General features: G+C 38.5%; 5 protein-coding genes across 10 annotated transcripts in view; 2 read left to right on the plus strand and 3 right to left on the minus strand.

The window, feature by feature from the left end:
- Window positions 1–2,065: 2,065 nt before the first annotated feature.
- Window positions 2,066–6,932, minus strand: LOC108611445 (uncharacterized). 2 transcript variants are annotated; one of them, XM_089476486.1, is made up of 8 exons: window positions 6,539–6,932; window positions 6,055–6,477; window positions 3,933–5,998; window positions 3,464–3,873; window positions 3,333–3,406; window positions 2,752–3,254; window positions 2,297–2,689; window positions 2,066–2,224 (listed from the first exon to the last, which is right to left on the minus strand). In XM_089476486.1, the coding sequence occupies exons 1-3, from the start codon at window positions 6,755–6,757 to the stop codon at window positions 5,930–5,932; spliced, it is 711 nt and encodes a 236-aa protein (XP_089332612.1). In that variant the 5' UTR covers window positions 6,758–6,932; the 3' UTR covers window positions 2,066–2,224; window positions 2,297–2,689; window positions 2,752–3,254; window positions 3,333–3,406; window positions 3,464–3,873; window positions 3,933–5,929. The 2 variants fall into 2 exon arrangements, with proteins under 2 accessions (XP_089332612.1, XP_089332613.1); XM_089476487.1 differs by lacking the exons at window positions 2,752–3,254; window positions 3,333–3,406 and having other exon boundaries at window positions 3,692–3,873.
- Window positions 5,115–5,961, plus strand: Pfdn5 (prefoldin 5). Its single transcript, XM_018004177.2, has 3 exons — window positions 5,115–5,255; window positions 5,376–5,585; window positions 5,641–5,961. Exons 1-3 carry the CDS (start codon window positions 5,157–5,159, stop codon window positions 5,836–5,838), a joined length of 507 nt encoding a protein of 168 aa, XP_017859666.1. The 5' UTR covers window positions 5,115–5,156; the 3' UTR covers window positions 5,839–5,961.
- Window positions 6,933–6,984: 52 nt separating the features above from the next.
- CCT1 (chaperonin containing TCP1 subunit 1) lies at window positions 6,985–9,395 on the minus strand. The gene is made up of 4 exons (XM_018003989.2): window positions 9,194–9,395; window positions 8,790–8,943; window positions 7,840–8,730; window positions 6,985–7,779 (listed from the first exon to the last, which is right to left on the minus strand). Exons 1-4 carry the CDS (start codon window positions 9,264–9,266, stop codon window positions 7,224–7,226), a joined length of 1,674 nt encoding a protein of 557 aa, XP_017859478.1. The 5' UTR covers window positions 9,267–9,395; the 3' UTR covers window positions 6,985–7,223.
- A 272-nt stretch (window positions 9,396–9,667) lies between these two features.
- On the plus strand, window positions 9,668–13,458 carry Orc2 (origin recognition complex subunit 2). The gene is made up of 3 exons (XM_018003977.2): window positions 9,668–10,338; window positions 10,401–11,246; window positions 11,456–13,458. Exons 1-3 carry the CDS (start codon window positions 9,807–9,809, stop codon window positions 11,890–11,892), a joined length of 1,815 nt encoding a protein of 604 aa, XP_017859466.1. The 5' UTR covers window positions 9,668–9,806; the 3' UTR covers window positions 11,893–13,458.
- The window catches only part of rdx (BTB/POZ and MATH domain-containing protein rdx), a 67,426-nt gene continuing 66,011 nt past the window's right edge, over window positions 12,802–14,216 (minus strand). For all 5 annotated transcript variants that reach the window (XM_018004035.2, XM_018004025.2, XM_089476482.1 and 2 more), the window contains one exon: window positions 12,802–14,184. In XM_018004035.2, coding sequence (XP_017859524.1) covers window positions 14,040–14,184 — 145 coding nt within the window. In that variant the 3' untranslated portion in view covers window positions 12,802–14,039. The remainder of the gene's footprint in view (window positions 14,185–14,216) is intronic.

Consider the following 14,216-nt stretch of genomic DNA (forward strand, 5'->3'; position numbering starts at 1 on the left):
CAATACACACACACACACACACACCCACACACACTTGACACTCGACACTGAAGCGAACCTACCTAGCTTTCTTTACAAACGCTATCCAATTGTGAGCAAAATTACTTTACAGCTGAATGAAATGAAGAAACGGAAATGGAAACGAAAACGGTTAGAGAAACGATAACGGTAACGGTTAACCGTTATGGTAATGGAAGCAAGCAACAATTTTACAGTATTAGAGCCGCTTTGTGCATATTTTTCGAGGCTTACGTGACGTATACGCAATCAGCAGCAACTAAAACAACTATCAATAAGATAAAGAAGACACACACACACACACACACACATATACATACACGTGCAAACACACACATACATTCATTTGAATCATCTTTTGTAGACAGCTTTTTCATTTTGTTATCTTTCTGCTGTTATTTGTATAAGAATTTTATTTTGATAAATATACTCCGAACCATATATTTGATATATGTACTTGTATATATATATTTATATTGGGGTATATACATATACACACATACGTACACACACACCTGCTTAGGTAAATCAATTTCTCATTCATTTCTCTCGCTCTCTTTGAATTCAACAATATCAAAAGTATATACATATATATATATCTGCTTGAGATATGTGTACATTTGACTCCTAACTACTTATATACACACATATATATCTATATCGCATTTCAAACAAATTTTTGATATATTTTTTGAGTTACGGAAAACTTGAACAAAAGAAAACAAACTAGGAAATCTAGGAAAAATATAAACAAAACTTACACTTAGAACAATTTAAACACTATGCAATGCACACATATACATGCATAAATATATATACTTTACAATTTATACATATATATGTATATGTATGTATGCATGTATCTATATAACAAATATACACACAAACAAAAACAAATATATAATGTAAAAAAATGAAATGAATTATTATGATTATTATTATTATGTATTACGTCCCTTCGAATTGAAACTTTTTAAAATGCTGTTGATAACCAAATTACGATTCCCACTTAAATAACGACAAATTTCTCTCTCACTCTATATATATATATATTTGTTTATATATATACATATATTCACAATGTTAAAGCTGCACAAGAAAAACTCTGCATTTAAAGTAAAACACACAAAAGTTTTCAGTTTTTTTTTTTTTTTTCATTTAAAATTTTTGCCTTGCGATTATTCAAAAGAAAACTATTGAAAATTCTACAAGCCATAAATTAATTGTTTAGAAACAATATAAAGAATATACATATAAACTAGAAAACCCCAAACAGCAACAATACAACTATCAAATTGAATTAAACAATAATGTTATGTATGATAAACGCAAAACCATAAATGATAAGTGGGTCAGGACAGCAAGTACAGTTAGTTTAATGAGTAACAGTAAATTAGTTAAAGCATGTAATAGTTGAATGATCGATAAATAGGAACCGATAAACAGATTCGTACGAAATGCAAAACCATGTATCAATACAACTTAAACTTATATCTATTTAGGCTTAATATCATTGTTATCTAATATAAATATATATATATACGAAATTAACACACACACACTCAGACACACACAGACACATATACCCAGTATATAGCGACAAAGAATATGTATATGGACAATGTGTAACGGCTATATTATATAGCAAATCGTAACGTGTATTTAGACGTACATGTAGCGGCAGTGATTGTTAATGAAATGGCTTTGTTTTATGTTAGATTTTATAATTTATGAGATGGAAATAACGGTATAAAATTGCATACAAATACAGAATGACTGACAAAACACAAGAAATTATAACATTGCATATAATAAATAAAATACAATTATAAAAAAAAAAAAAAAAAAGCGTTAATACTTAAAATGAGAAGCATCACTTACCAACACTGGGGAGCCTCTGCTAAGAGGTAGTATTCGACAGTGTTGCCGCTGGCTTGGCGAAAAAATAGGACAGATTGACCCAGAAAATAGGACAAAAAACGGACAGATTTTTTTTAATAGGACAAAAAAATAGGACTAAAAAATTTTTCTTCAATAAAACAAAAAGTTTAAGTAAATTTATACATTTTCATGCAAATTTATTAACACTTCGTCGAGTGTTTCATTTTCAGATTCTAAAACATTCATGTTTGTGCCGATTTGGCGTAAAAATTTTTCAGGCACTTCATAGTTATGGCAGCAAGTTCCGTTTCGACGTAATCCAAATCTGAATAAGAAGGAAATTTAATTTTTTTGAAATATGTTGTACGTAAGTATTTTTTTTAAAATAACAACTTACCTAACTGCCAAAATCGAATTTAGCGTATCGATGTGAAGCCTGTTCCTTAACTTTGTTTTCACCAAGTTAACTTGGCTGAACACGCGCTCCACTTCCGCATTCGACCATGGCAGCGACAACAAATTTAAGGCAAATACTGCCAAATCTTGAAACTGTCTGTTGCCAGCAGAATCCATAAACGTTTTCACTTCTGCCCAAAACGCTACCGTGTTCTCTTGGTTTTCCCATCGCTGAAGATGAATTGTATTGTATTGACAAACAATTTTTTCGATTTCTTCGCCTTTTTTATCAAAGATCTCCAAAATTTCTACTATCGATTGTTTGTTAGCTCGCAAAATATTTTCGACTGAGAAAATATCTATATTTTTCAAGATTTTGAAGTTATCTGGCAATCTGAAAATTATAAAAAAAATGTTATTTAATATTTAAATATAATGCAAAAAGAATTCTTGTACCTATGCTTCAGTTGACAAATTAATTCAATAATGAAATCCGTGCAATGTTGACGAATAGTCAACTCTGCCTCATCATCGATGTTGTTTTTGATTTTTTTTAAATGAGTTTCAAACTCGTATCCTAGATATAAATCACGTTTTGTATGGGTCTCAAATGGTTCTTCTAGAATATTAATTTCGCAGTCAGGTGGTATTACCTTTGAGCGAAGGTAATTTATTCCAAATATTAAGTCGCCCAATAGCTTAGTCGGGTTTGACTTATTTGACTGAAAGTTTTTATTGATCCGTTGCATCACTTCAAGAATGGGTTTTAAAAATATAAGGTACAAATAATTTGTGCCCGTGTATAAATCACTTAAAATTTTTGCTTTGTGGCATTTCTCTGCCACAGCTGATGTCTCAAAGTGGAGCTTTAACTCTATCCACTGAGCTAATATGCGTTTCACGGCATGCTCAATAGAGAGCCACCTCGTATCGCACACCCTGGGAATCTTAAGGGGTTCCTTATTGAAAAACAATATATATAAAAACAAAAATTAATTCAAATTCAAACACTACAACATATAACATATAATATTTACTTGGGACAAGTTTCAGGACAACGCATATATTTAGTACGTGGTTAATATATAAAACAGTTACACAAATTATTAATCTGGAAGAATAATGTTAATTTTATATATGTAACACAAATATAACAACTCCACCATACCTTATCATTATTTATGGCTTCGTACAATCTTTTGTAAGCCATCTGTCTACTTGAACTTTTTGCGAACCAAGAATAGGTTTCGCTGACAATAAATTCAAGCGACATTGGCAGTGCTTTTTTGCATGCTGCATTCACCGCCAATTGTACCGAATGGCACACACATTTTATTAATATTAAGGACGGTACAACCTTCTTCAATTCGACAAAAACACTTTTCTTATTACCCACCATTACACTGGCATTATCTGTTCCAATGCCAAAAAGGTTTTTAACCGGAATTTGCCGTTTTATTAATTCGGACAATAGGCACTTGGCAATACTCTCTGCGTCTCCATTTTCCAGTTCAATCAGACCTAATAGTGTTGACGTTATTTCCATCCGCTGATGGCTATAATAGATTATGGCGACACCTGAAGAAAATTCAAATGTAATTATTGAAATTGTTTAGGTGCTAAAGATAGTTTCTTACCTAACATCTTATTAATTGAAACATCGGTCGACTCATCAATTAACAAGCTATACTTGTTTTCCCCTACTTCAATTTTCAACTCTTCTTCGAAGTGCGGGGCCAGAACTTTTTTAATTATTGATGTGCACTTTGTCCTGTGCAATTGTATTTCTTTCGCATCAAATTGTAACTTGCACAATTCACTTAAATGACCAATGGGGCTTATTGCACAATGTTGTGCGCAAAACAGTGCAAGTGCCGCCTCTTGCCTACAACTCGCACTACTTACAAGGGGCTTAAATGTAATTTTGTTTACTTGTTGAAAGGGCTTTGCATTTTGCATATGTTTTTTTGAATGCCCATGCGCGCGGAGCTGGTCGATTTTAGCATTTAACGTGCATTTACAATATTTACAAAATGCTTTATCAGCATCTTTAGGATCCCGACAAACCCAATCCTTCAAGTCGCATTCCTTCATCCAGGAATCTCTAAATTTTTGTTTGTACGTATCTTTTGGCATCCTTTACTTTTAACAATTATAACTCGAGTGAGCGATGTTCGATAAGTCAGATTTCGATAACACATATAAAACAGGGCTGCATTGCATTGAAAATGTTCAAAAAATCATGATCAAAGCGGTGACATGCAGTTGAAAATAACAAATTATATATGAGACTCAGAAAATTAAAAAAAAGGATAGAAATAGGACAAACTAAAAAAAAAAAAGGCATTTTTTCCGGACAGGGGACGTTTCAAAATTTTTCCGGCTGTCGCAGTCAAAAATAGGACAGATCTATCCGGAAAAAGGACAAAACGGCAACACTGGTATTCGAGCGTATTACCACTAACCAGGTTAGTGGCATAACATTAAGTCTCTGCTGTTAAATGAGTATTCAGATGCACTGTTAAATGACCATAGGTTGGCCCTGTTAATCAACAGAGCGAAACAATTTTATTTCTGGATTAACATTTTTTTAAGCTGAATTTTAAAATAAATAAAGCTACGAAGCGCTTGACACTTCCGGCAATCCAATCCAACCCAATTTTATTTAGACAGACATTGATGGTATATCCGACAATAACAACAGTATAGTATGTGTGATATTTGTCATCGATGAACTAGTTCCGTTGCGTGATTCGTGCTATCGAACGTATTCCAAAAGCTATAATACAACACTGCACGATTTGCGTGTGACTATTATAATAAAATTTACGCTTTTTAAGTTATAAGTTTAAGCACAAATTATGGCTGGAACTGCAAATGCTGCGGCAAAGTCCGAGATGATTGATCTCACCAATCTCAGTCCGGACCAATTAATGCAAATCAAGCAAGAGTTCGAGCAGGTGAGTGTATGCCAGTCGCATGTGGGTGTTGCTCAGCAGAGAGAAAGAATGAGAGAGAGGGGAGGGCGTTGCAATGCCGCAGCAGTTGCACATGTTAATAATAATTGCATTTATGTTCAGGAAATGACCAACATACAGGATTCGCTATCCACTTTGCACAGCTGCAAAGCCAAATACGCCGGCTCTAAAGATGCCCTCGAAGCATTTCAGCCGGATTGGGAGAACCGTCAAATACTCGTTCCTCTAACAAGCAGCATGTATGTGCCAGGTCGCATAAAGGACTTGAACAACTTCGTCATAGATATCGGCACCGGCTACTACATCGAAAAGGTGACTACCAATTGCAGTTGCAATTCTTATGCTCTGCTGACGAGTTTTGTTTCAGGATCTGCAAGGCTCCAAGGATTACTTCAAGCGACGCGTCGAGTATGTCCAGGAACAGATTGAAAAGATCGAGAAGATACATTTGCAAAAGACGCGTTTCCTTAATTCTGTGATCGGTGTGCTGGAAATGAAGCAGGCGGCAGCCCTAAAAATGATTCAGCAGCAACAGCAACAGCAGCAGGGCAAGCAGAGCGCCTAGACGAGCGCCAGGACAAATTTGATTAAATTATTGAACTTCTAAAGAATATTTGTGCATTTAATTAACATGTGTAGTTTATTAAATTGTTCAGCTACTTTTTGGCTTCGGCTAATGCGACAGTCAGCACCTTCAACTTTTGTTCATAAGCCGACTTCAAGTCCTACGGAGATCGATTCGAGTTACTGAATATAGTTTACTAGGAGGTCCTTAACTCACCTTAAAGATCTTAGATTGCGTGTCGTATTCGGCGCGTAGCTTATCGTAAACGGATTTCGATATCGCAAGTTTCTTTTCGGTAAGCGCGCACTTATCCTGCTCGGCCTTGATCCACAGCTGACTCTTCTCCAGGCGCGCCTGGGTGTGCTCGCACTCTGTGGTCTTTAGCTGAAGCATATCTTTGGTCACTTGCAGCACATCCTTAATGGACTCCACTTGATTCTTGAGTACGGCTATCTGTTGCTCCTGCTGCTTGTTCACTTTGGTCTTTTCGAACAGCAATGTCTTGGCCTTGAGCAGCAGTTCCTCCTGTTCCTGTCGAGATTTCGGTGCATCTGTTCCACCAAGCATCACTGATTGCTTTAGTGACTGCTCCAAATTGGCCACCCGCTTCTGTAGACGTTCATTCTCACAGCGCGCATCCTAAACGTGATTCACCCTTCAAATCGAATCTCAATCAAAATACTGATCTTTCCAAACTAACCTCAAAATCTTTGCGTAGTGCTCCGATTCTTTTGCGAGACTCCTCGATCAGCGCCTGCTTCTCGCTCTCCAATGTGAATACCATGTCGAGTAGCTCATTTTTTGGCTGCTCCGCTGCCTGCGCCGCTTGCTCTACTGGTTCAATCTGTCCAGCAGCTGCAGATGCAGCCACTGTTTCATTATTATTCAGATCGCCTTCCGTGCTGTTGCTTGCAGACATTTCTTTCTTGTTAAATTTTTCTAAAATTTTATTAAAATTATTCCACACGCTGGTTATACGTTTTGCTTTAGCACATTCTGTTTTCTTTTTGTATTTATAGACAAAATAGATGCAGGCGCTATTAATAGACTCTCTCAAGTTGATCTCTCTCTCTCTCGCTCTCGTTCTATATCTCTCGCAACTCTCAGCAGTCGACAATCAATTGAAAAACTATGATAAACATTCAGTTTTGAATTTAGTTTTGTATACGCCGCAGCATATTCAGATGTTTCATTTATTATGCATTTTACGTGAATGAGGGGAGAACTTAGAAATGAATGCGTGGTTAATACAAATCGCAGTTAGCACAAAGAAAAAACAATTAAATTGTTGTTACAATTATTGTAATGGGAGGCGTGTAAGTTTTCAGTGAGTGTTCCATAATATTAAGTGCCTAAACAAATAGAAGAGCTGACCATGCAACGGCCTAACCATCCAGCTCGCCAGCGGCGCAGGCATCGCCGTAGCTCTTGCCGCTCTTGTCCTCGGGATTCAGCTTGATCATATCATCAATGCGCAAAATGGTGATCGCTGCTTCTGTGGCGAACTTCAGGGACTTGATCTTAGACATGGCCGGCTCCAGCACACCTGCCTTCCTGTTGTCGCGCACCACACCCTCAATCAAATCCAAGCCAGTCCACTTTAAGTCGGCATGTTTGGAGTTGGTCTGGCTGGAGTTGTGGTAGGAGCGCAGCTTGGCCACCAAATCGGTGGCATCCTTGGCTGCGTTAACAGACAAGGTCTTGGGAATGACCAACATCGATTTGGCAAACTCGGCTATGGCCAGCTGCTCCCGCGATGACAGCGATGTAGCAAAGTTCTCGAGGTAGATGGACAAAGCCGCCTCCACGCAGCCGCCACCAGCAACGACTTTTTTGCTTTCCAACACACGCTTCACCACACAGAGAGCATCATGCACGGAACGCTCCATCTCATCACAGTAGAAGTCGTTGGGACCACGCAAGATTATGGAAGCAGCAGCACTGCAAATTCAGAAGGAATTCAGATGAACTTTCTCTGGTTATGTACCTAAGTTATATTACCGTGCTTTTGTGCCCTTGATGAGAATGAGTTCGTCATCGCAGATGCGCTCCTGGGCCACCTCAGCCGCTTCGCCCACCATCGAGGCATCGAAGCTCTCTTCGCCGTCCATGTTGGTCAGCGAGGTAAGGAATGCAGCTCCAGTTGCCTTAGCAATGATCTTCAGATCGCTCTTCTTAACGCGACGCACCGCCATAGCGCCTGCCTCGACGAAGTACTTCATGCACAGATCATCAACACCGCCACTGGAGAGGACAACATTGACACCGGTACTCAAAATCATGTTGATGCGCTCCTTCGTGATGTCCAGCTCACGTGCGCGAATGGCCTCCAGCTTGTCGGGGTCATTGATCAATACTTGGACGCCCATCTTCATCTTGGTCTTTTGAAGCGAGAAGTCCAAGCAGGCAATTTTAGCGTTAACTATTTTTTTAGGCATTTGCTGTGAAGCAAGTGTGCAGTTCAAGGCGTATCCGGGTATCAGCACAGATTCGCGAGCCGACTTTCCATGCGCCTTCAGCACGTTGATGGCTTTGATTGAGTAGGCTGCCTGTCCCTTAGGATCGGTGATCTTAACTGCTTGAGCCGCATCTACGACCATGGTGGAAAAGAAGTCCGCGTCGGCGCCAATGATCTTGGAGCTCATTGAAGTCTTTGCGATGTTGATCAGGGAGTCGCGGGTCAGCTCGTCTACTGGAGCAGTCAGGTGCTCTGAAATGTATTTGCATGCTTCCTTGCAAGCAATGCGATAACCAGAAATAATGGATGTGGGATGAATTTTCTGCTTGACCAGTTCGTCCGCGTTCTTCAACAATTCCGCAGCCAATATAACAACGGATGTGGTGCCATCGCCAACCTCCTCATCCTGCAGCTGAGCCAACTCCACCAGGACCCTTAAATAGAATGAATGATCAGTTTGGATCAAAGCAATTACAAGATTTAATTAACTTACTTTGCTGCTGGATGCTCCACCTCGAGCAGACGAAGAATAGTTGCTCCATCATTGGTAATTGTAACATCGCCAATATCATCGACCAACATTTTATCCAAGCCAACTGGACCCAGAGAGCTCTTGACAATATTCGATATGGACAGCGCAGCCATAACTGTAAAAAGGACTCATATTAGAACCATGAATGGACGTCCTAACCTCACTTTAAGCTAGACAGTGTTTGATATTCCATTACTTTTGTTTATTGGTTTTAATATTAATAAATTTCAAATAAAATAACATTTTTAACAACTCGTTCGAGAATATTCTTCGCTACCATCTGGGGGTCTTATTGGCAACGTGCTTCTGCCCCGGCAACTTTATTTTAATGGCTGCAGCTGTTGCTGCACACCACGATTTCTTACCGTTCTGTGAGCGCACAGAAGCGCCGGACTGCCGTGTGCCTGCGATGGATAAGGGACTTGCCAATGTCGACATGTTTCGTCTGTGTTGTGCGACTTTTAATAAAAATTTTATAAAAATTAATCAAGCACTGCTACTGATTTCAGTGAAAAATTGCCGCACGCTGAACCGCCTGACTCACAGTTAGTGATGCATTTCTTCGCGATATATCGGTAAACGGCAATCGATTAAAGCTGCTAAAAGTTAATTGTATGCTATGTTTAAATTTAAGCTTAAACAAATGTTAATCAACATATAAAATATAAAACAATAGATTTATAATCTATTTTTTTGTATTTATATAATTTAAACAAAATTTTTACTTTTAATGATACCGAAATTGTCAATTGGCGGCTTTCAACATTTAAATTTTTGCAGTGCTGTAAAATGTGGCAAGTGAACTAAAAAGTGATTTTTATTGAATTCAAATTCATAATCGATAGTCCATGATCAGTAAATGAAGTTGATTATTCGATAAAAGTTTACAAAACGCGGCAAAAACAACAAAAGTTGTATTTGTATATTATATTTTAATAAACAGCTTTTGTTAGTAGTGGTGTGTAAACAATATATAAAATGACTACGACGCCAACAAAAATACACACAGCTGCCGGAGAGTACAAGACACCAAAGAAACAGAAAGATGCAAAACGGCGTCTGAAATCGACTGAGTTAGTAAACTCCGACGGTTCAAGTGCCGCTGAGCCCGAGGAGCAGACACGCACACGACGCTCCACACGCAGACCGAGCCCCACTAAGAAGTATAAAGAGTACAAGGCCAAGTCCGGTGGGCAGCGTGACGTCAACTATACGGAGAATGAGTCCCAGTCTGAAGAAGATGATGAAGAAGAAAACATGGGTACCGCAAAGCCAAATTCACGGGATCTGCAGCTAATACAAGCCGACTACAATGTAGCGGGCACAAGCTTATTCGGCTTTAACACGCCTAAGAAGCGCGATGCTATGGCGTTAGCTGCACTTAATGCCACGCCCAGCACGCCGAAAACGCCAAAGACGCCGCGACTGGGCGTCAAGACTCCAGACACGAAACGCAAAAAGGCAGATCAGCCCAAGACTCCGGCACACGTCAGAACTAGGGTGAAACAACGTGCGTCGCGCATGGAATTTCATTTCATTTATGATCTAAAAACATATTCTATTTTATTATAGAGATTGCCAAAATTGTGGCTGACTCCGATGAGGATTTCTCTGCGGATGACAGCGACTTTCGTCCAGACGATGACAATTCCTCAAGTAGCAGCAGCAGCAGTGAAGACGGTAGCAGTTCCGAGAACGATGGCGCAGATGATGAGTCCAAGACACCATCAAAGGCTCGTCGCGCAATAGTCGTTCCGGTGCTGCCGAAGACGCCATCAGCTGCTCGCCAGCGGCAATCGGCGCGGGTAAAGAGATCGAATGAGTTCGTACCCGAGAGCGATGGCTACTTTCACTCTCATGCCAGCAGCAAGATTCTCACGTCGGATCACACGCTGGATCGCTTGAAGAATCCACGATTAGCCGCGGATCGTTTGTTCAGCCTGCTGGCCGATATGAAAGCCTCGCCAGAGCACGAGATGGCCATCAATGCCATTATGGAGGAGTATCGCTCGTACTTTGCCAAATGGATGTGCATTCTCAACGAAGGCTTCAACATTCTGCTCTACGGCCTCGGCTCAAAGCGGCAATTGCTGCAATCCTTTCATCGTGAGATTCTCGCCCAGCAAACGGTGCTGGTGATCAATGGCTTCTTTCCCAGCCTGACTCTGAAGGACGTCTTGGATAGTATTACCAGCGAGATTCTAGATGCTGGCCCGAGTCCAGCGAATGCACACGAGGCCGTCGACATGATCGAGGAGGAGTTTGCACTGATACCCGAAACACATCTCTTTCTGATCGTTCACAATCTAGACGGCGCTATGCTGCGCAACGTCAAGGCTCAGGACATTCTATCCAGACTGGCACGCGTGCCCAACATTCACCTATTGGCCTCGATTGATCATATCAATACACCTTTGCGTAAGTAGACATGCCGTATCCAGTGCAGCAAGAGAGGCATATTCGTGGACAGCATTATTCATCTGTAGCTAGAGTCAGCTCCAGACTCTACTCCATAGGATGAGTTGGAGATCTTTCCTCTTTGCTCAAGCTTAACACGGGTATCCCTAGTCGAGCATGCCTCCTCCTTTTGATCTTTCATTACTCATTCCTCCTCTTCACGTTTTTAGTTTGGGACCAGAACAAGCTGAGCAACTTTAACTTCTCCTGGTGGGATTGCACCACCATGCTGCCCTACACGGACGAGACGGCCTTCGAGAACTCATTGCTGGTGCAGAACTCTGGCGAATTGGCGCTCTCTTCGCTGCGCAGCGTCTTCTCCTCGCTGACGACGAACTCGCGCGGCATTTACATGCTGATTGTCAAGTATCAGCTGAAGAACAAGGGCAATGCCAACTATCAGGGCATGCCCTTCAAGGACCTCTACTGGAGCTGTCGCGAGGCCTTTCTGGTTAGCTCCGACCTGGCACTGCGCGCCCAGCTGACAGAGTTTCTGGATCACAAACTGGTCAAGTCGAAGCGCAGTGTGGATGGCTCCGAGCAGCTGAACATACCAATCGATGCCTCGCTCCTGCAACAGTTTCTCGACGAGCAGGAGAAGAAATAGGCGCAACATATTTAGAACATATTAATTTATTATCTAATTTGTTAAATACAATTACAATGTCACTTTAAAAATGTTTTTGCTTCTGGTTCGCCCGTGTTGTAACCGCCCTCATCCCGCCCCAGTTTTACTATTTAGTTCTATTACATATGCATACATATATATAAGTTTATATATATATATAAGTACTCGTACTCTCGATCCCAGTTGCTTTCTTCAATTGTTTATTGTTTTCTACACATTTAGATTGGCATGCATAAAAATGTTGTCTCCTTAGTGGCTTTAATGTTTTTTTTTTTTTTTTTTTTTGCATTTTGATATTTGAACTAAACAAACTTTCGCACAGCAATGCGCCTCCTCAATCTGTCCGGATCCGTCACGCAATCAATCAATCAATCAATGTCACAAAGTTCAATTAGTTTCATATGCTGTGCCAAACATTGTTCAGATTTATATTGTGCATTCGTATTGGAATCAAAAATAACTATTGCTAAATGTATTTACAAATTTTGTTGTTGTTTCTTGTTTCTTAGCCCCAAAATTCTAGCTGAATGCAGCGGTGCTAGGTTAGGTTCGATTTCTCTTGATCTTAACAAAATTTGAATATTATTTATTTATTAATTTATTTGTAGTTGTTATGGATTATCACTTTTTAGTTTATTCGTTCGTTCGTTTGTTCCTTTGTTTTGCTGAAAGAGAAGAAAGTCTTGACTAGACTCGAGTCATCTAAAACTCTATGTATATATATACGTATATATCTAACCTTGATCCAGTAAAACTTGCTCATGTTGTTGTTTTTTGCTTACTATACACAGAGTGCTACAATTTGCTTTTATTTGAAGTTGTTTTCTCTTAAGAGTTTTTGTTTGTTTTGTTTTGTTTTTTACAAGAAATAAAGAAGATTGCATTAAATACTTAAAATAAAGAAAAAAACATTAAAGTTTATTGTTGTTGTTTTTTTAACGAAAAGAGAAGAGGTTTACAATTTGTTGTTGCTGTTGGTGTTGCTGCTGTTTAGTTAAATACAAAAATAAAAAGGTTCGAATGCTGGCTTCTCTTGAATTGAATTAGCAGAGTTTACATATACACAATATATAAATCAACTTCATTATCATATCCGTATCATTATGCATTAGTCATACTCATCGAATATACATCACAATCAAAGTGTACGCTTTGTAATATAATAATATAGTTATACAATAATAATAATAATCATAATCATAATAATAATTCATAATAATAATTATAATATTTATGCAATTTATTATTTTTCGTTTATGTTTATGTTTGCCTTTCTTTTCGTTACATTATCATTATCATCATCATCATTATCATTATCATCTTCTACATCTACTTCTCCTTATGCACACTTTATTCTTATTGATTTTGTGTTGTTTTCTCTGTTTGTTGTGTTTTTTGCTTGTTTGAATTTTTTTTTTTTGTTTTTTTTTTTGTTTTTAGTTTTATCATTATATATTTATTTTACTTTTACTTTAATTATTTTTCCTTTTTGTTGTTTTTTTTTTTTTTTTTTTTTTGTAATTTCATCTTAAAATTAAGCATTAATCATAAATCATAAATCAACAAAATAAAAATATTACATTTATCAAGTGTTTGAAAATTAAATTACTCGATATTGAAACAATAAACGGCATATAGAATGCTTGTTGTTGTGGCTTAAGCCAGTTGTTGTTGTTGTTGCTGTTGGTGTTTATATTATTTGTAGCTGCACTTATTGTTGGTGTTGTTGTTTTTTTAGTATTGATCAAAAAATTCATATGCAGGCAACATTCGAAATGTTCTTTACAATTGTTGTTGTTGTTGTTGTGGATAACAGTATTTGTAGACTTGTTCAAACTAAACAACAATTGCATGCAACTTTGAAAATGAATTTGACAATAGTTGTTGTTGTTATGAATAATATTTGCTCTTGTTGTTGCAGCATAGCATATGAACTGCTTGATCAAGTTAACAATTTGCATGCCACGTTTTAAATCTATTTTACAATTGTTGTTAATATTATTGTTATTATTGTAGGTATTGTTGTTGTTGTTGTTGCTGTTGTTGTTGTTGCTATTGGTGTTGCTGTTGTTGGTGCTTGTTGCCGTTGCATTTAGTGTTACATCGTTAGCTGCTGGATTAAGGTTTCAGCTCATTTTCACGCGTTTCCTTGGTGGTCCAATTGGTGGGATTTGTTGTGTTGCGAGCGCACGAAATGCCTCCGCTATCAAATGTGAATGTGTCGTAATCATATTTTGCCAGCCAGAGGTTTCCATCACATCGGTGGCATGACTGTAAATGGGACAACAGTTAGTCACAGTCAT

Source organism: Drosophila arizonae, chromosome 2 (genome assembly GCF_054131065.1).
Source record: "Drosophila arizonae isolate 15081-1271.41 chromosome 2, UAZ_ARI_1.0, whole genome shotgun sequence".
Classification (NCBI taxonomy): domain Eukaryota; kingdom Metazoa; phylum Arthropoda; class Insecta; order Diptera; family Drosophilidae; genus Drosophila; species Drosophila arizonae.

Excerpts from the sequence above, each read along its gene's own strand:
- Pfdn5 (XM_018004177.2), top strand. The coding sequence starts at position 5,157 with ATGGCTGGAACTGCAAATGCTGCGGCAAAGTCCGAGATGATTGATCTC. Across the intron at positions 5,256-5,375 it reads TCAAGCAAGAGTTCGAGCAG|GAAATGACCAACATACAGGA; the intron begins GTGAGTGTATGC and ends ATTTATGTTCAG. Across the intron at positions 5,586-5,640 it reads CCGGCTACTACATCGAAAAG|GATCTGCAAGGCTCCAAGGA; the intron begins GTGACTACCAAT and ends GTTTTGTTTCAG.
- LOC108611445 (XM_089476487.1), bottom strand. The coding sequence starts at position 6,757 with ATGTCTGCAAGCAACAGCACGGAAGGCGATCTGAATAATAATGAAACA. Across the intron at positions 6,478-6,538 it reads CACTACGCAAAGATTTTGAG|GATGCGCGCTGTGAGAATGA; the intron begins GTTAGTTTGGAA and ends AATCACGTTTAG. Across the intron at positions 5,999-6,054 it reads CGCAATCTAAGATCTTTAAG|GACTTGAAGTCGGCTTATGA; the intron begins GTGAGTTAAGGA and ends CGATCTCCGTAG.
- CCT1 (XM_018003989.2), bottom strand. The coding sequence starts at position 9,266 with ATGTCGACATTGGCAAGTCCCTTATCCATCGCAGGCACACGGCAGTCC. Across the intron at positions 8,944-9,193 it reads TTCTGTGCGCTCACAGAACG|TTATGGCTGCGCTGTCCATA; the intron begins GTAAGAAATCGT and ends TCCTTTTTACAG. Across the intron at positions 8,731-8,789 it reads GTGGAGCATCCAGCAGCAAA|GGTCCTGGTGGAGTTGGCTC; the intron begins GTAAGTTAATTA and ends ATTCTATTTAAG.
- Orc2 (XM_018003977.2), top strand. The coding sequence starts at position 9,807 with ATGACTACGACGCCAACAAAAATACACACAGCTGCCGGAGAGTACAAG. Across the intron at positions 10,339-10,400 it reads CAGAACTAGGGTGAAACAAC|AGATTGCCAAAATTGTGGCT; the intron begins GTGCGTCGCGCA and ends ATTTTATTATAG. Across the intron at positions 11,247-11,455 it reads TCATATCAATACACCTTTGC|TTTGGGACCAGAACAAGCTG; the intron begins GTAAGTAGACAT and ends TCACGTTTTTAG.